The sequence below is a fragment of the Triticum aestivum genome, chromosome 6A, assembly GCF_018294505.1.
Source record: "Triticum aestivum cultivar Chinese Spring chromosome 6A, IWGSC CS RefSeq v2.1, whole genome shotgun sequence".
Classification (NCBI taxonomy): Eukaryota; Viridiplantae; Streptophyta; class Magnoliopsida; order Poales; family Poaceae; genus Triticum; species Triticum aestivum.
Window position 1 is genome coordinate 18,632,578 of NC_057809.1, and position 20,114 is coordinate 18,652,691.

At 49.2% G+C, this 20,114-nt stretch overlaps 1 protein-coding gene across 1 annotated transcript; it reads left to right on the top strand.

Annotated features, from left to right (window-relative positions):
• The first annotated feature begins 1,944 nt into the window (after positions 1-1,944).
• On the top strand, positions 1,945-3,402 carry LOC123131710 (uncharacterized). Its single transcript, XM_044551384.1, has one exon. It carries the CDS (start codon positions 2,078-2,080, stop codon positions 3,236-3,238), a length of 1,161 nt encoding a protein of 386 aa, XP_044407319.1. The 5' UTR covers positions 1,945-2,077; the 3' UTR covers positions 3,239-3,402.
• The last annotated feature ends 16,712 nt before the right edge of the window (positions 3,403-20,114 follow it).

The window sequence follows — 20,114 nt, forward strand, 5'->3', positions numbered from 1 at the left end:
CGTCGGGGCGCGCGCGAGGTGGCGCGGGGCGATGGGCCTCGGGGGTCGGCCTTGGGCTCACGGGCCTCCGCGGCGGCGGCGACGCCGGTTGCCACGTGGCAGCCCCTCAGTGGCTGCGGGCGGCGGCGGCGTTTGTCCAGGCCGGAACGGACATGTTCGGGCGCGCGAGGGATGGATCTAGGGTTCGGAGGTAGGGGAAGATCCGAAAAACGGGGGGGGGGGGGTTAAATAGGCATAAGTGGAGCTAGGGGAGTCCAAATGAGGTGCGGTTTTCGGCCACGCGATCGTGATCGAACGCTCTAGGACATGGAGCAGAGTTTGGTGGGTTTTGGGCCAAATTGGAGGGGTGTTTGGGCTGCAACACACATGAGGCCTTTTCGGTCCCTCGGTTAACCGTTGGAGTATCAAACGAAGTCCAAATGGTACGAAACTTGACAGGCGGTCTACCGGTAGTAAACCAAGCCCGCATGGCAAGTCTCGGTCCAATCCGGAAATATTTAATCCCCACACACGAAAGAAAGCTAGAATTGACCACCGGAGGAGAACGAAGCGCCGGAATGCAAAACGGACAACGGGGAAAATGCTCGAATGCATGAGATGAACATGTATGCAAATGCAATGCACATGATGACATGATATGAGATGCATGAAAACGAAAACAACACACGAAGACAAAGACCCGAACCCGAGAAATAAATATAACTTAACGCCGAAAACGGCAAGAGTTGGAGTACAAATTGGGAAAGTTATATCTGGGGCGTTACATCATGTGTGCTTTAGAAGTCTGTCCATGGTAGCATAACAACTCCTGTAGTATTTATGGCGATTTTTTATTTGTTGCAACTCAAGTTTGTCTACCTTGGACTCATTGAACTTTTCTAGGATTTCACGCCATGCTTTTTTGTGTATCCTGTTCCTTTCTTCCCTCCATTTAAAGTTTGATCTTTTAGTATGTTCAGCAATACTTTGTCCTCTGAAGATTTCCATGTGTGGCGCTTTGTGACCTGCTTATCGGTCTTTTCCTTCTTAATGCTTTTGATTTGGTCATCCATATTTTCCTAAAGGGAAATAAAGCAACAAAATGATTACTAGTTAAATCATTTAAGTTACACAAATACTGCAATCTTTGTTACCTTTGGCACCAATTATGATCTAAGGAAATTATCATGAAGGGTATTCCATCTACAAGGATTGCCTATATTGTAGTAAAAACTAAGACATGACAATTTACATATGTGACTAATCTATAGGGAATAATTGTCTATTCATCACTCAAATAAACACACAGCTGCTACAGATTTAAATTTCAATTTCGTAGTTGCATTCATGTCCTGAAAGCATGAACCTTCTTCCTACAGATTTGAGTATGCTGATCAGTTTCTGATTATGGACCTTACCTGTAGGATGACGAATCTGCAGATTGATCTCTGGTGATGGAAACAAGTTGGGGAAGAGAGATCCCTTCTCTTCCCAGCAGCGGCCAGCTGCCAGTTGGTGATCCCAGCCTAACACCGGCGGCCAGGGAATTGGCGATCACAGCAGGGGTTAGCGGCTAGCCATTGAACTAGGTTTCCAGATCTTTTTTTGCTGATGTTTGTTGTGTCGCCATCCAGTTTATATAGATGCGATGGAAAAAATGGCGCCTAGAACTGGCTGCGGGAGGGAAGAATTGGCGCCAATAAGTTTGTTGAGGAAGGAGCGGAGAGGAAAATGTCTGTTACGGAGAGTTTTATATAATCTTGTTTTCTCAAAAACGAGTATTAGTCGTTTTTGATAAAACGTAGTTTCCTGGCTTTGTGGAAACATAATTTAAGTTATCCATGATTTTGTTGAAGGGCCCAAATATGATTTTAGTTTGTTGGGCGGTTATATGGGTCCACAGAAAACTAGTTTGGCTAATCCATCGTATCCAAACAAGGCCTAACTAAAGCAGGGCAAATCATCAACTCCCTAAATAAAGTGTGGCAAATGATCCAATCTCCCGATAACCGGGACCGCGACACCCAGGGGCAGAGCTGCCATTGCAATCCATCGGAGATATCTCCGCCGCCGCCGTCCCCACCGCCGCTTCCGCGCCATGCTCCGCCTCCGAGAGTGCGTCGTTTCCCTTCTCCTCTCTTCTCCATCCACCTCTGCAATCTTCCCACTCCGCCGCTTCCTCTCGGCCACCGCGTCGGCCCCCATTCCCCCAAATCCCAGTGGCTTCGCCGTGGAGGAGTACCTCGTCGCCGCCTGCGGCCTCACCCGGGCCCAAGCCATCAAGGCCTCCCCGAAGCTCGCCCACCTCAAGTCGCCCGCCAATCCCGACGCCGTGCTCGCCTTCCTCTCCGGCCTCGGCCTCTCCGGCGCCGACGCCGCCGCCGCCGTCGCCAAAGACCCGCGGCTACTCTGCGCCAAAGTGGACAAAACCCTGGCCCCTAAGGCCGTCGGGCTCGCCGGCATAGGCCTCTCGCGCCCTGAGATCGCCCGCCTCGTCTCCCTCGGCCCCGAGTGCTTCCGCTCCAGACACATCGTCTCCAAGCTGCAGTACTACCATCCCCTCTTCGGCTCCTTCCACAACTTCCTCCGGGCGTACGAGCGCTCCTCCTATCTTCTCTCGCGGGACCTTGATAAGATTATCAAGCCCAATGTCGCGTTCCTGCACGAGTGCGGGCTAGCTGCTTGTGATATTGTCGAGCTGGTCATGTACAGGCGGGGGATCCTGACCACCAACCCGGGGCGCCTCCGGGCGATGGTGGCATGCGCCGAAGGTATAGGCGTGCCCCGTGGCTCTGGGATGTTCAGACAAGCGCTGTATGCTGTCGCATTCCAAAGCGAGGAGAAGATTGCCGCCAAAGTGGACTACTTGAAGACCACGCTCAGGTGGTCTGCTGCTGAGGTGGGCATCGCTGTGTCTAAGGCTCCGATGCTGCTGAGGAGGTCAAAGGACACGCTGCGGAGCAAGTCCGAGTTCCTGGTGTCTGAGGTGGGGTTGGAACCAACGCTCATTGCTCATCGCCCGATAGTGCTCACTTACAGCCTGGAGGGCCGGCTCAGGCCCCGGCACTACCTTCTAAAGTTTGTCAAGGCAAATGGGTTGCTAGATCGTGATCACAGCTACATCTGCGCGGTCGGTTTGACGGAGAATGTTTTCGTGAAGAAGTTTGTGTGCCCTCACATCGAAGCTGCGCCGCACCTTGCTGAAGACTATGTGGCTGCTTGCCGAGGAGAGGTACCCACTAGGTTCATATTTGATTGAACCAGGATCCTGCTGTTAAAATGTGTAACTGTGTATGGCACAGCAAAGTTTACATTCTGTGCAGTAAGCTGGTTAGTCCCCTTCCTGTGTTGTTCGCCAAAACAGACAGACGCTTGTTATCCTCTCTAAAATGGCAGTTCAGTCTTCAATAATTAGATTCTGATTTTTTGTATGCTTATTATGCCTTTTGGTTTCTTTCACCTTATTCTTGATGATGGATTATCTTTGTTCCCAAGTCCTGTAGGCTGTAGATGGCCTTGCTATCGCTGGGTTTTTTTCTTCCAAATTTGATAAAGTAACCCACTAAAGCATGACCAACAGATTAGTCTAAACCATTAACATCTGTCATTAATTGTGGAACTAAGCCAGTGAAGATGGCATGAATCGGTCTTGTCAGAGTCTACTATTCAGTGCTTGCATATGTGATATTACAGCTGTTCACAAAACTGCATCTATCTTTTCACAACAAAACTGTCGATGAACTGTAGATTCAGAAATCAGTTTGCCATAGTTCAAAACTATCTGCCTCGTGTGACTCAAATCAAAGTTGTTCGATATCATGAAATAAGCAACATGCTTTTTGTCAAACCATATTCTAAATTTGCAATTTGCAAACTGGATTTCTGTTTCTCATGCTCTGTCTTTTCAATTTTCATCAGAACTTAGGGCCATAATTAATAGAAGGTGCAATCTCTATTTTATCAATAATTTCCTTTACCACACCCGCGTGTATGGCATGAGTTCTTATGGTTTCAGAGCACTCTGTCTGGGCTTAACTAATTCTGTTGAAAAAACACTTCCTTATTATCCTAAAATACATAGGTGATTACTGAAGTTCAAGAGAAACATCCCTTTCATTGTTTCCGGATGATGTGGCAAAGCCCTTCATGGGGTTCAAGGGAAACATGCAACATATGTGGTGCCTTATGTAAGCTAAGCTGGGCGTAATTATTCTCTAGGTATTCCATTACACTTTCTTAATATGATATTGATATAGCCATGATGGCTCCTCTGTTCCCTTTGTCAGTTTCGCATACATTAGTTGCCCACTAGCTTCTTAGCAGCAGTTTAGCTTTGTTTGCAGTTATATATGCCTGTGAGCTGCAGCAACCATCGTGTCCCACAAATTGTTTCTATGCAATGCTAATTCCTTTATCGCGCAATTTTTGGGTACTCAGCTTTTTATTTCAGACCTACATTCAGTCAGTCATCCATTAGCAGTTTAGTACTGTGAAGCACCTAGATTGTTTGTCGACATCTCATTTACTTACAGAAGATGGAAATTATCCATGTGCCTCCACATACTTTTTCTTGCATAATTTTGTTGGCTTCTATAAATGGTCTTGCTGGCGCACCAATGCCTGATTAATTGTATTGGTTTCTGCTCAAGTGCCATAATGCAATCTTCTGTCTTTGATTGTAAACTCCGGTTTGGTGTTTTTAGTTGCATGGTTCAGTGAAACAGGGTTAGGTTTGCCCCTACAAAAAAAAAAGGAAAAATCAGTGGAAAAGTAGAATGCACATCGCAGTAGGAAGCCTGCCGCTGAAGAATATTGCACTTCATATATCTATATAGGCGAGGATATGAATAATCAGCCTTCTCTTTGAATTTGTGGCAGCCAGATACTATCCAGGGACATCTGTATCTGCTGCAGAGTCATGTTCAGGGTTCTGTTGCAAACATTCATACATGGATGGATATGAGAAGCTGACTATATTCTGTTTGGTGTCCCTATTCTTTAGTGGCATAGCTTAAAAGTTATCTGCCTTAACTCAAGAGAAAGTTGTTCGATATCATGAAATAAGTCATATGCCTTTTGTCAAACCATATTTTAAATTTGCAAGCTAGATTTTTGTTCTGCTGTTTTCTCATGCTTTGGCTTTTAAAACTTAATTGTGACTTAGGGCCATAGTAAGGTGCAATCTCAGCCATTTTTTCATATGCTTCAGCTTAGACTCTTCAGAGACAGAGCCGGAGCCAAAGCTATTTTATCAATATTTCCTGTACCACACCAGCATATGTATGACATGAGTTCTTATGTTTTCAGAGCATCGGGACTGAGCTTAAATAATTCTGTTGAAAAATCACTTTCTTCTCTTAAAATAGATCAGTGATTACTGGAGTTTAAGAGAAAAGTTATTTTGTGCCTTCATGGGATTCCTGGGAAACATGCTACATATGTTGCGCCTTCTGTAAGCTAAGCTGGGATATTGAAGTAATTTTGCATTAGGTATTCCTTTATATTTTCTTTATATGATGTTGATCTAGCCATGATGGCTTCTCTGCAGTGTTTGGTTTTCTCAGAACAAAATTCCTTGTCCTAAACAAAATAGTAGACGTGTGTGTGAGGTTCCTTCATCGGTTTCACAAACATTACTTGCCCAGTAGCTTCTCATCAGCGGCTTAGCTTTATTTGCGGATATATGCTCGCAGGCTGCAACAACCATCATGCCCCGCAAAATTGTTTCTATGCAATGCTAATTTTGTTTTTGTTGCTCAGTTTGAGAGTACTCATCTGATGACATTTTTTGTGCATCAACTTTTGAGTTTCTGTTGTGAGAACTAGTTTTATTTGTGGATATTATTGCACGCTTAATATCCATTCTGTCTCACACTTGTGATATGAAGAAAAACCTTGGAGAGCTGCACATGAACAGCTGCTGGCCTTATATGGTGTGTGCTAAGGCGGGTCCTCTCCGAACATCTGGAGGGAGTACTTTGAAAAATGAAGACAAAGTCAGAAACTGTGTCAGGCAGTCAGTTAACTAATCCATTGAGGTTAACTTGAATCTCTATGTAAATAGAATATGTGGTGCAATGATAAAAAACACGATCAGCGAAAATAATCGTGACAAAATTTGATAATTTTGCTAGATTGTGGGCTTTATAGTTAAAATTATGCAGCTCATGAATGAAGGTGCAGGTTGTAAAGGACTTGTATCGCCATTCAATCTCGCTGATCATGTCACTGTATAATTCCTCAGGTTGCGCCGAAAAAATGGCCCAGTCGCGACCCCAGGAGCCCGTTTTCCGCCGGATTGGGCCGAAATTGACGCCGGTGTACCCAACTCGAACCCGGCGCGTTGGGGGTCGCCTGGGGCGCCGGACGGAGCGTTTTTGGCGCGAACTGTGATGGGCCCGCCCTGTCAGCGACGCGCCGCTTCGGCGTCCAGATCGCCTCGTTTCCTGCGGGAATCAATGCCAACTGACGCGCTGCCGCACCGTCGCCTCCATTGATGCCGCGCCTGGCGCGATGCAGCACGCTGGTCAGCATGCCCATTGATGCCGCGCAGTGAAGCGTCGCGTCGCCCAGCGCCACGGCCGCCCGCCACGCGTCGCCTGGCATGCGCCTCCGCCACCCTTGCTCCGGCTATAAAAGCCGGACTCCTCGCCGGTGAATGCCGCACCGCAGCAAAAAATCGCCCCCCCTCCCCCCCGCTCGCAAACTCCACACGCCCGCCGACGAGCAATGGCAGCGCGGTACCCAGGCGACTCCGCGACGAAGAATGGCTTCGGCCGCCGCCACCTCCACGAGTGGGAGGCGCGCCTCCTTTTTGAGGCCGACTACCCGGCTCCTCCGGACATGAGGGTGCCGGGCGCGTAGCGCTTGAGCGCCGGCGGCGTGCTGGTGCCACCCGCTCCCACCGGGGCGGACAGGCGGGCAGAGATCGCCCGCGTTAGGTCGTCGCTGACGGAGGAGCAGCGGCGAACGCCGTCGTACTCCCCCGACAACGACGCATTATGGACGATCTACTTCGACCGTCGCCGTGACGGCCTGATCGCCTCCACCAACGGCGTCGTGCCTCGCGGCCGCCACAACGCCGGAGGGCGGCGCGAGTGGTGGGGGGTGCCCAGCCGCACCCTCGAGAACGTTGTCAGGACCCCGATTCTAAGCCACATCGATCTAGCCGGTAACACCTCATATCACTTTGCGGCCTCACGCACGGTATCCCACGGGTGTCGCCTTACCATGGCCCGGGACCGTTTGCGCCTTTTGGCTCACGTATATGACAATGTCGCTAGCATCCATATGACCGAGAACCCGGGCCGACATGGCTAGTCGTGAACCCAAAGCGGCACAGACCTATGGAGACAGGCATACATGAATCACAACGAACATGTCGGTCATCAACGAGTGATTCCGGGCTGTAGCACTGGGCTAGCAGGACTCCGGGGAATCCCGGGCTGTAGCAGGCTAGACAGGACTCCGGAGATCACCGCGTGACATTTCCCCGAAGGGACAGACATAGGGACGAAGTGAAACACATGCCGGCCAGTCAAGTGTCCTGAACAGTAGTGCTGGGCTAGCAGGACTCCGGTGAACCGGGCTGTAGCGGACTACTATGGCTCGAGGAGCACTAGACTACATTTCCCCATAAGAAAGGCTGCGAAGGGCAAACAACTAGATTGTCGGATCCCACTCATACCAAGCATTTCAAACATACATACAATATGCTCGATATGGGTACATACAACATGGTATCACAACAAAACTCTACAACTCAAGTACTTTATTTAAAGGCTCCAGGGAGCCATACATAACATATCCATACAGGTAGGGGTCACATGACCCGACACTCAAGTCATACAGTCATACAAGCACATGCGGAAGCAACTAGTCTGAGTACAGACTCTAGAAAGAAAGAAGGCTTCTCGAAGCCTGTCTATCTACATAGGGCCCTCCATGGCCTGGATCACCACCTGGGTGTCTAGTCACTCGTCGACGTCAAGATCTACGTAAAACCCATCGGAGGGGGGCAGTGTTGTCGTCTGAAAACAATAAATAAGCAAACATGAGTACAAAGGTACTCAGCAAGTCTTACATCAGAACCTACTGTACATGCTCATTCTCAAGAAGGTGGTGGGGTTTATGCAGCAAGCCAGCTTTGACTCTTGGCTAAGCTATCCTACGGAATCTTTTAGCAAAATAGTTTTCGCACACGAGTCCACTACTCACCATCACAATACTCCACCGAGGATCCTCCCTCGTATCCTGTGAAGGGGGCCATCCCCGGTACTCACACTTATCTTGAGTCTTTTAGTAGTATCCATTAACTTGTCTATGAACTGTATATGCAATCAAGTAGTCCTTTACCGCGGACGCGGCTATTCGAATAGTTTTATACCCTGCAGGGGTGTACTTCGTCATACACGCTTTCACCGCTTACCGTCGTCTACATGACATGTACTCGGCTACCTTCAAGCGGAAGCCCAGCGAGGGTGTCGGCCATGGCCTACCTAATCACCTAAGCCCCTAGTCCAGGTTATCGCCTATCCAGGTTCCATCCGCAGGGAGTCCGGCCGAGGTTTCCACATACGGCCCCGAACGATGTGAACAGGGTTCCCGAGACACCAAACGGGTGACTCGGTACACCGTGCCACGGTGTATCTACCGCAACATAGCCCACCCCTAGGGTCAGCGCTACGCACGGCCGCCAACACATATCCTACAAGCACGAGAAACTATTTGCAACTCCTGGACAGAGTACTAGGGTAGCTAAGAAGCCGAGAGGGTCCATTTGTTTCGGGCCCAATGTACGGTAGTAACTGCATCTTAAATCACACATTCAGATCTCGGTTCTTATGGACGGCCTCAATGAAACAACCCACCATGTACTCCTACATGGCCTCTCATCGATACCTTTACCAAAACATGTTCAACACATCCCTCATATTACTGGCACAAGCATTTCACTCTAGCCCATCACCCAGATGAACCAGACCTGACACAACTCTAGGCATAGCAGGCATAGCAAGGTAGGAATCACAAAACATGGCTCAATCAACTCCTACACATGCTAGTGGGTTTCATCTAGTTACTGTGGCAATGACAGGTCATGCAGAGGATAAGGGTTCAACTACCGTAGCACACAGCAGTTTGAAACGTGTTGACTTAATGCAGTAAACAAGAGCAGGAGCGAGAACATGGGTTGTATCGGAATGATCAATGGTTGCTTGCCTGATGGAGTGGTGACGGGATACTGCCCTTCAGTTGGATACTCGTGAATATCCTCGGAGGCAGAACCTACCACGAAGAACACAACCGAGCACAATCAACACATGACGATATGCAACAATATGATGCATGCTATGACATGGCAATATGGATCTGTCTTGAGCTAATGCAACTAGCTATAATTTAAATGGAGTTGGTTTGAGTGCAAGATTCAAATTCCAACCCCATATATGATTATTTAAATGCCCTTTATTTGTTTTGTCCAAAACAGGGGACAAACATTGTTCAAACATGCATGAAAATGGTACAGATGAATTCCTTGAATTTTTCTGATAATTTTACATATATAATTTGTCTCATTTGGAGTTATGGTTGAATTTCTATGAATTTTTGAAGTTTGAACTATTTTCTGGAATTTCCTGAATAAAAATAATTCTAGTAAATCAATTACTGCGTCAGCAATGCGTCAGGGTGACGTCAGGGTCAACGGGGACGTCCAGGTCAAACCTGACTGGTGGGTCCCGCGTGTCAGTAGTTAATTAAACTAACTAATTTTAGTTAGGAACTAATCTGGATAATTAGCAGAGGGGGGCCCACTTGTCATTGACTCAGGGGAGTCAACTGGGCCCACCCAGTCCACGTCAGTGGTCAAACTCGCCGGCGTTTAGCCGCCGGCGAGGCCAGACGCGGCGGCGTGCTGCGGGATTTGCCCACAGGGCTCCGTTTGCCACACGGAGAGCAGCTACGGGCAGCTGGTGCTCGCCCGCATCCAGCCGTGGTGATGGCTTGGCCGGGGAGTGGCCGGAGCATCGCCGGCGATGAGGTTAGGCGGAGGCCGAAGCTCGGGCCAGCTCGTGCGCGTGGCTGCAGTGGCCTAGGCGATGTGGCGCTAGCACCTACAGCCTCTACGCGGCGCGAGGAGTGTGACGGACACAAGCCCGTGACCAGATGGTCACCGGAGCAACGCCGGCGACGTGGTCAGGCGGCGGCGCGTTCGGGCACAAGAGATGCGGCGTCTACGGTGTTCCAGGGGTGAAACAGAAAGCACGGGGAGGTTCAACAGCTCACAGAGAAGCCGCAGGGAGGGTCAGCGTGCTCGGGGAAGGCTCGGTGCGGTCGGAACGGCGACGGTGATCTGGGCGGCCCGAGGTTGAAGACGAGCTCGGTGGAGTCGTTTGCGGGCCTCCGGCGGGGCGTGGCTTGGTGGAGCGATCGAGGAGGAAGTGGCGGAGCTTCAGGACACGGTGGAGCAGCGCGGGGACGGCGGTGGACACGACTACGCTGGCGGAACGACGACGGCTGCGTCGGCCATGGCTAAGGGGAGCGAGGGAGTGAGGCAGGGGGCGAGTGAGCATGTCCAGGGGGTCGAGGCGGCGACGTGGAGCCTGTCTAGGCCAGCAGGGCGGCGAGGGGAGGAAGCAGGGCGGCAGCCAGCTGCGTGGCGCGCGCGGGTGCCGCCGTCGAGCACCTGCCTGCCTGCCTGGCCGAGCCAAGCTGCTCGCTGGCGCGGTGGCTGGGCTGGGCCGGCAGGTGGGCCTGGTGGGCGGCGCCAGGTAAGGCCCAGGTGGGCTTCTCCCTCTCCTCTTTTTTCTGTTTTCTATTTTCTGTAACTGTTGGGCTTTATTAAAAATACTAAAATATTTCCAAAATTCATGAAAATAAATGTGAGCTCTGTTTAGAATATTTCCAACAGAAAACATTTATTCCCAAAATTATTTGAGCATTTAAATTATTTTATAGCATTTAAATGCCCAAATTCAAATACTTATGAATTAAATCAATGCCCCTTTTGATGACCTAAAATTATATTCACCATTTTTCCCAAGGGTTCTAACCCAAGGCAAAGAGGGTGAACATTTCTGAAGGGCATTTCAGGTTCATTGAATTTATTTTTAGTAAACCCTAGTTGATTTCAGGGGGGGTGCTGGGGGTTCTGCTTTCCCCATTTCCATTTCTGATGAAAGTAGACATGATGCACACTCTAATGCATAACCTAGTTAGGATGTGACAACTCACCCCCACTCAATAGAATCTCGTCCCGAGATTTAGGATCATCTGGGAAGAAGGCGGGGTACTCGAGTCGAAGACGATCCTCCCTTTCCCAAGTGGCTTCTTCCTCGGAATGGTGTGACCATTGAACCTTGAGAAACTTGATATTATGACGTCGAGTGGTACGCTCGGCTTGATCAAGGATACGAACGGGGTATTCCCGATAAGAAAGGTTATCTTGTAAATCAAGCGTTTCGTGGTCCACTCCACGGATAGGATCCGCGAAGCAACGCCTGAGTTGCGAAACGTGGAAGACGTCGTGAACTCTGGAAAGATGCGGAGGTAGTTCCAATTGGTAGGCAACTTCTCCTCGTTTGGCAATAATGCGAAAGGGTCCAATGTAACGAGGAGCCAATTTGCCTTTGATATCGAAGCGATGGGTTCCTTTTAACGGGGTAACCCGAAGGTAAGCTTTCTCGTCAATTTCAAATGTCATAGGCTTATGCTTACGATCATATTGACTCTTTTGGCGAGATTGGGCCGTTTTCAATTTCTCACGAATAACGCGAACCTGCTCTTCTGCTTCTTGAATCATATCCGGGCCAAAGAGTTGTCTTTCCCCGGTTTCTGACCAGTTAAGAGGCGTTCGACATTTTCGTCCATAGAGAACTTCGAAGGGAGCCTTGCCCAAACTAGCTTGATAGCTATTGTTATAGGCAAACTCCGCGAATGGAAGGCATTTCTCCCAACTTATTCCGAACGAGATAACAGAAGCTCGGAGCATATCTTCCAGAATTTGATTTACTCGCTCTACTTGACCACTTGATTGAGGATGGAAGGCGGTGCTAAAGGAGAGATGAGTTCCCATAGCATTTTGGAAACTTTCCCAAAATCGAGAGGTGAAGAGACTTCCACGGTCTGAGTTAATTTCCAACGGGACGCCATGAAGAGACACTATTCGGGAGATGTATAAGTCAGCCAGCTGGCTAGCGGTGATACTCTCTCGAACAGGTAGAAAATGGGCTACTTTGGAAAGACGGTCGATCACGACGAAGATGGCATTATTTCCCCTCTTGGTCCTGGGAAATCCAGTGATGAAATCCATACTGATTTTGTCCCACTTCCATTCAGGAATAGCCAAAGGTTGAAGGGTGCCAGCAGGCCGTTGATGCTCTGCTTTAACACGACGACAAACGTCGCAATTAGCAATGTATTGAGCAATTTCCCTCTTCATCCTAGTCCACCAAAACCTCTGGCGTAGGTCTTGATACATTTTGGTACTACCGGGATGAATGGTGAGAGGGGATTCATGAGCTTCCTTAAGGATCAGTCGCCTCAGGTTTCGCGCCTTCGGAACCACTAGGCGATCCCCAAAGTATACAACACCTTGGTCATCAATGGAGAAACAATTCACGACTCCTTTTATAACGTTTCTCTTGATACGGGAAATTCCCGGATCTATCTTCTGCGCCTTGATGACCTGATCCGTAAGGGTAGGTTTCGCCACCAGGGTAGACAGGAATCCACGAGGAACAATGTGAAGATTAAGCTTACGAAATTCCTCATGGAGAAGTGGTTGACTTTGTTGTAACATCAGGTTGTTACAGTAGGACTTACGACTTAGTGCATCAGCCATGACATTGGCTTTGCCAGGGGTGTAAGTTATTCCTAAGTCGTAATCCGAGATCAACTCGACCCAACGTCTTTGCCTGAGATTCAAATCTGGTTGGGTGAAGATATATTTCAAGCTTTGGTGATCGGTGAAGATCTCGCAACGATTACCGAGAAGGTAATGTCGCCAGGTTTTGAGTGCATGGACTACAGCTGCAAGCTCTAGATCATGTGTGGGATAATTTTCCTCATGTGGGTGTAATTGCCGTGAGGCATAGGCAATTACCTGACGATCCTGCATGAGTATGCAACCTAGTCCTTGTCGCGAGGCGTCGCAATAGATAATAAAGTCCTTGGAGAAATCTGGTGGTACCAGTACGGGAGCAGATGTCAGGCGTCTTTTCAGTTCCTGAAAACTGAACTCGCACTGTGGAGTCCACTCGAACTTTTTATCTTTCTTGAGGAGTTCAGTTAGAGGTTTAGCAACCTTGGAGAAATTCTCGACGAAGCGGCGGCAATAGCTCGCTAGGCCAAGGAAACTCCGAACTTGCTTGACCGAAACAGGTGGAGTCCAATCAAGGACGGCTTGAACTCGCTCGGGATTGACAGCAATACCCTTACCAGAGATTACATGGCCTAGATAGGTCACTTCTGACAACCAAAATTCACACTTGGAGAATTTGGCATAAAGGCGATGCTCTCGAAGTTTCATCAATACCAGCCTTAGATGTTCGGCATGTTCCTCTTCATTTTTGGAGTAGATGAGTATGTCATCGAGGTATACTACGACGAATTTGTCCAAGTACTCCATGAAAACCGAGTTCATTAACCGGGAGAAAGTGGCCGGGGCATTGGTTAAACCGAAGGACATGACGGTGTACTCGTATTGGCCATAACGAGTGACAAAAGCCGTTTTGGGAATGTCCCCGTTTCTGATTTTGATTTGATGGTAGCCCAACCTCAAATCCATCTTGGAGAAGACTGAGGATCCAGCGAGCTGATCGTACAGGTCGTTGATCCTGGGAAGCGGGTATTTGTTCTTGATGGTGACCAGATTGACAGGTCGGTAATCCACAACCATTCGATCCGTTCCATCCTTCTTCTTGACGAAGAGGACGGGGCAAGCCCAAGGAGAGGAGCTAGGACGGATGAACCCTTTGTTCAAGGACTCATCGAGTTGGTTCTTAAGCTCGGCTAGTTCTAAGGGTGCCATCTTGTAGGGTCTTCTAGCAATTGGAACGGTTCCTGGAACAAGGTCTATCACAAACTCGACATCCCGGTCAGGTGGAACACCTGGCAGTTCTTCCGGAAACACATCCGGGAAGTCTCGGACTACCGGAACGTCCTCAAGGTCTGGAAGGGGGTTGGCATTGAGAGAGTAAAGTTGGCGCTTGGCCACTCGAGTTAAGACATTAACTGTCTTGCCCGAGGGATGAGTAAGTTGAACGGTTCTAGTGGCACAATCGATCTTGGCATAGTGAGCCGACATCCAGTCCATACCCAAGATGATATTTATGTCGGAGGACTTGAGAGCTATTAAAGATGCAAGGAAGACAAGCCTATCGACAAGAATTTCGTTCCCATGGCTTACCCTAGAAGTTTGCCATTTGGAACCCGGAGTTTGAATTACCATGGAAGTGGGCATGTCACAGAATGTCGTGTTATGCAACCGAGCATAATTCTCGGATATGAATGAATGAGATGCTCCAGTATCGAAAAGAACAGATGCCGGATGGCAGTTAACAAGGAGCGTACCAAGGACGACGTTGGGATCCTCATGAGCCTCTTCGGCTGAGATGTAGTTGACATGGCCACGTGCAGTAGTGGCCGGCTTGGCGTAGAAAGTCTTTCCCGCGGGCTTACCACGGCCAACGGACTTTCCCGCTTGATTGGGGTTGTTCTGGGGACACTCTCGACTATAGTGACCCGGTTCTCCACACTTGAAGCATGTTACCACAGTGGGGCGTGGAGCAACATTAGCAGCGGGGCCACCATAGGGCTTGGATGGTGCAATTTGCTGGTTGGGACGAGGCGCCTCAAAGGATGGCCTCGGGGTGAATCTGGGTGGCAGTGCGGTGCTTGGAATCCACACCCGGCGCTTCTGAGCTCCAGAGCCGGATGAAGACCCAAAATCACGAGAATGCTTGCGTGAAGCGTCATAATCAGTCTGGCCTGTCTCAGCACTGATAGCTTTATTGACCAACTTCTGGAAGGATGTGCACTCGTGCAGACGGAGATCGCGGCGAAGCTCAGGGCTAAGTCCCTTACGGAACCTTGCCTGCTTCTTGGCGTCAGTAGAAACCTCTTCAGGAGCATAGTGTGCCAGGTTCCCAAATTCTCGGCTATATGCATCCACAGTCAGCCTTCCTTGGGTGAAGTTGCAGAACTCCTCCCTCTTGCGATCCATGAGACCTTCCGGAATGTGATGCTCACGGAAAGCCTCGCTGAACTCAGCCCAGGTAGTGATTTGACCGACCGGGCGCATAGCTTCGTAGTTTTCCCACCAATGGCTAGCGGGGCCCTCAAGATGATAAGCAGCATAGGTAACCTTGTCGGCTTCAGCTACGTTGGCAGAACGTAGCTTGTGGGTGATGCTGCGAAGCCAATCATCCGCGTCGAGGGGCTCGACGGAATGGTTAAACTTTGGTGGGTACAGCTTGATGAAGTCGTTGATTGACACCAAGGCATTTCGTGGGTGGCGTGCAGTGTTCTGCTCAATCCGCTCCAGCAGGCGGTTGGTCTCACGCTTGTTCCTTTCCGCCTCCAGCATCACTTCGGCCAGGGAAGGCGGGTGGGGCAAATTTTCACCTCTAGCTGCATTGGCTTCCCCCTGCTCCGGGGCAGCAGGGTTTCCGCGGGTGTTGACCATCCTAGGAGGGAAAACAAAACAACGGTTTAGACGAGGATGGCTCAAACTTAACAGGGAAGTGCAGAATGTAAAGGATAACGCGGAATGCAGAGATGCTCATTCGTATGCCATGGTAATATAAAACTGCCATATATACACCGACGGTCATACTCGTCATACATAGTTTAGTACAAGCCCATGCTACAGTACAACTATGAAGGTAGACGTTACATCTCATCGGAGGCATTCCGAGTCCCTATACATTATTTGTCTACACCTCCGGAATCGATTACACACCAAGTCGTATTCCACAAGTCACACAGGACAGTGGAGATACAACTACTACAATACTAGTGGTACTACTACTAACTCAGATAGCTCCGTAGTAGTCCTCATAGAAGTCACCTCCATAGCCTGGAAGTTCAACGTGATCATCCGGAAACAGACGGTCCTGAGGAGCCTGTGGACCATAGGGGCTAGGATAAGGTCTTGGACCAACAAACGGTGGCCTGCGGGGACCAAGGGGTGGGGTGATGCCTCCCACATCACGCCAATCCACCATGTCTGGCAGAGCTGCTCTCACAGGATACAGATCCCTGGTATCCATACATCCAGCTTGCACCGCGGGTGCAAACCGAGTCAATGTGGCCCAATGATCAGCACGGGTATTGAAGAGCTCCAGCCTCAAGGCCCGATTCTCTCGGTCCTTATCTTCGAGCATCTCAGCGGTGGTACGAGTTAATGAGTCCTCCTGAGTGGAGTCAGCATAGATAGCCTGAAGATACCCCTGCGCTCCCGGAAGTGAAGCTGGCATGTAACGGAAGCCAGTGTTCCGAAGCAGGCCAGTCCGGACTCGCAAGATGGTCATCATGGAATAGGCAGCATCCTGCACAGCCATCTCAATGGTAACTCCGAGTCCATAGGAACAGTGAAGGGGCTCGGTAGATCCAGGATAGGAAGGAAATATCCTGACGGTGCATAAATACTGGCTTTGATTAAAGTCGCGGAACTGCTCTTCAACAGTGTATTCGGGATACCAACGGTATCCTGTCTCGATCATTACCCGGACCAACATAGCAGTATGACCGGGCACGTCGAGGCACCTGGTCAGGCGAACCACTTGGTTTTGAGACTGGTTGTCCATCTGAAAGCATAGCCACAAGACAAAGACATCAGAATTCCTAGGGAAAATTGGGCAGCATAACGGCTGTAAATGCTCAGAAAAAGATTTGAGACATCCACAACAGTTCACAATACCGCTCAACAGCATCATATCAAGGTTCTGATTCAAATAGCCACATACTAAAATAGTAGAAACTGGACTGAAACTCGTAGCAAAAATCCTATGAGCTACTACGGATTAGTAACACGTGAACCTGATAGAAGAAGAGAGCCTAGTCCTTAACCCACGTTGAATGAGAAGAGAATAACTCAGATCAGAAGCATAGGGTAAAGGAGTAAAAGAACCTTACGTTCCCTCCCACAATCAATTCCCTTACATATAACTAAAGCATTTCTAGACTCGACATCGACCAGTTTGGCTGAACGAACCTACAGGCAGTCCGGCTCTGATGCCAACGCTGTCAGGACCCCGATTCTAAGCCACATCGATCTAGCCGGTAACACCTCATATCACTTTGCGGCCTCACGCACGGTATCCCACGGGTGTCGCCTTACCATGGCCCGGGACCGTTTGCGCCTTTTGGCTCACGTATATGACAATGTCGCTAGCATCCATATGACCGAGAACCTGGGCCGACATGGCTAGTCGTGAACCCAAAGCGGCACAGACCTATGGAGACAGGCATACATGAATCACAACGAACATGTCGGTCATCAACGAGTGATTCCGGGCTGTAGCACTGGGCTAGCAGGACTCCGGGGAATCCCGGGCTGTAGCAGGCTAGACAGGACTCCGGAGATCACCGCGTGACATTTCCCCGAAGGGACAGACATAGGGACGAAGTGAAACACATGCCGGCCAGTCAAGTGTCCTGAACAGTAGTGCTGGGCTAGCAGGACTCCGGTGAACCGGGCTGTAGCGGACTACTATGGCTCGAGGAGCACTAGACTACATTTCCCCATAAGAAAGGCTGCGAAGGGCAAACAACTAGATTGTCAGATCCCACTCATACCAAGCATTTCAAACATACATACAATATGCTCGATATGGGTACATACAACATGGCATCACAACAAAACTCTACAACTCAAGTACTTTATTTAAAGGCTCCAGGGAGCCATACATAACATATCCATACAGGTAGGGGTCACATGACCCGACACTCAAGTCATACAGTCATACAAGCACATGCGGAAGCAACTAGTCTGAGTACAGACTCTAGAAAGAAAGAAGGCTTCTCGAAGCCTGTCTATCTACATAGGGCCCTCCATGGCCTGGATCACCACCTGGGTGTCTAGTCACTCGTCGACGTCAAGATCTACGTAAAACCCATCGGAGGGGGCAGTGTTGTCGTCTGAAAACAATAAATAAGCAAACATGAGTACAAAGGTACTCAGCAAGTCTTACATCAGAACCTACTGTACATGCTCATTCTCAAGAAGGTGGTGGGGTTTATGCAGCAAGCCAGCTTTGACTCTTGGCTAAGCTATCCTACGGAATCTTTTAGCAAAATAGTTTTCGCACACGAGTCCACTACTCACCATCACAATACTCCACCGAGGATCCTCCCTCGTATCCTGTGAAGGGGGCCATCCCCGGTACTCACACTTATCTTGAGTCTTTTAGTAGTATCCATTAACTTGTCTATGAACTGTATATGCAATCAAGTAGTCCTTTACCGCGGACGCGGCTATTCGAATAGTTTTATACCCTGCAGGGGTGTACTTCGTCATACACGCTTTCACCGCTTACCGCCGTCTACACGACATGTACTCGGCTACCTTCAAGCGGAAGCCCAGCGAGGGTGTCGGCCACGGCCTACCTAATCACCTAAGCCCCTAGTCCAGGTTATCGCCTATCCAGGTTCCATCCGCAGGGAGTCCGGCCGAGGTTTCCACATACGGCCCCGAACGATGTGAACAGGGTTCCCGAGACACCAAACGGGTGACTCGGTACACCGTGCCACGGTGTATCTACCGCAACATAGCCCACCCCTAGGGTCAGCGCTACGCACGGCCGCCAACACATATCCTACAAGCACGAGAAACTATTTGCAACTCCTGGACAGAGTACTAGGGTGGCTAAGAAGCCGAGAGGGTCCATTTGTTTCGGGCCCAATGTACGGTAGTAACTGCATCTTAAATCACACATTCAGATCTCAGTTCTTATGGACGGCCTCAATGAAACAACCCACCATGTACTCCTACATGGCCTCTCATTGATACCTTTACCAAAACATGTTCAACACATCCCTCATATTACTGGCACAAGCATTTCACTCTAGCCCATCACCCAGATGAACCAGACCTGACACAACTCTAGGCATAGCAGGCATAGCAAGGTAGGAATCACAAAACATGGCTCAATCAACTCCTACACATGCTAGTGGGTTTCATCTAGTTACTGTGGCAATGACAGGTCATGCAGAGGATAAGGGTTCAACTACCGTAGCACACAGCAGTTTGAAACGTGTTGACTTAATGCAGTAAACAAGAGCAGGAGCGAGAACATGGGTTGTATCGGAATGATCAATGGTTGCTTGCCTGATGGAGTGGTGACGGGATACTGCCCTTCAGTTGGATACTCGTGAATATCCTCGGAGGCAGAACCTACCACGAAGAACACAACCGAGCACAATCAACACATGACGATATGCAACAATATGATGCATGCTATGACATGGCAATATGGATGTGTCTTGAGCTAATGCAACTAGCTATAATTTAAATGGAGTTGGTTTGAGTGCAAGATTCAAATTCCAACCCCATATATGATTATTTAAATGCCCTTTATTTGTTTTGTCCAAAACAGGGGACAAACATTGTTCAAACATGCATGAAAATGGTACAGATGAATTCCTTGAATTTTTCTGATAATTTTACATATATAATTTGTCTCATTTGGAGTTATGGTTGAATTTCTATGAATTTTTGAAGTTTGAACTATTTTCTGGAATTTCCTGAATAAAAATAATTCTAGTAAATCAATTACTGCGTCAGCAATGCGTCAGGGTGACGTCAGGGTCAACGGGGACGTCCAGGTCAAACCTGACTGGTGGGTCCCGCGTGTCAGTAGTTAATTAAACTAACTAATTTTAGTTAGGAACTATTCTGGATAATTAGCAGAGGGGGGCCCACTTGTCATTGACTCAGGGGAGTCAACTGGGCCCACCCAGTCCACGTCAGTGGTCAAACTCGCCGGCGTTTAGCCGCCGGCGAGGCCAGACGCGGCGGCGTGCTGCGGGATTTGCCCACAGGGCTCCGTTTGCCACACGGAGAGCAGCTACGGGCAGCTGGTGCTCGCCCGCATCCAGCCGTGGTGATGGCTTGGCCGGGGAGTGGCCGGAGC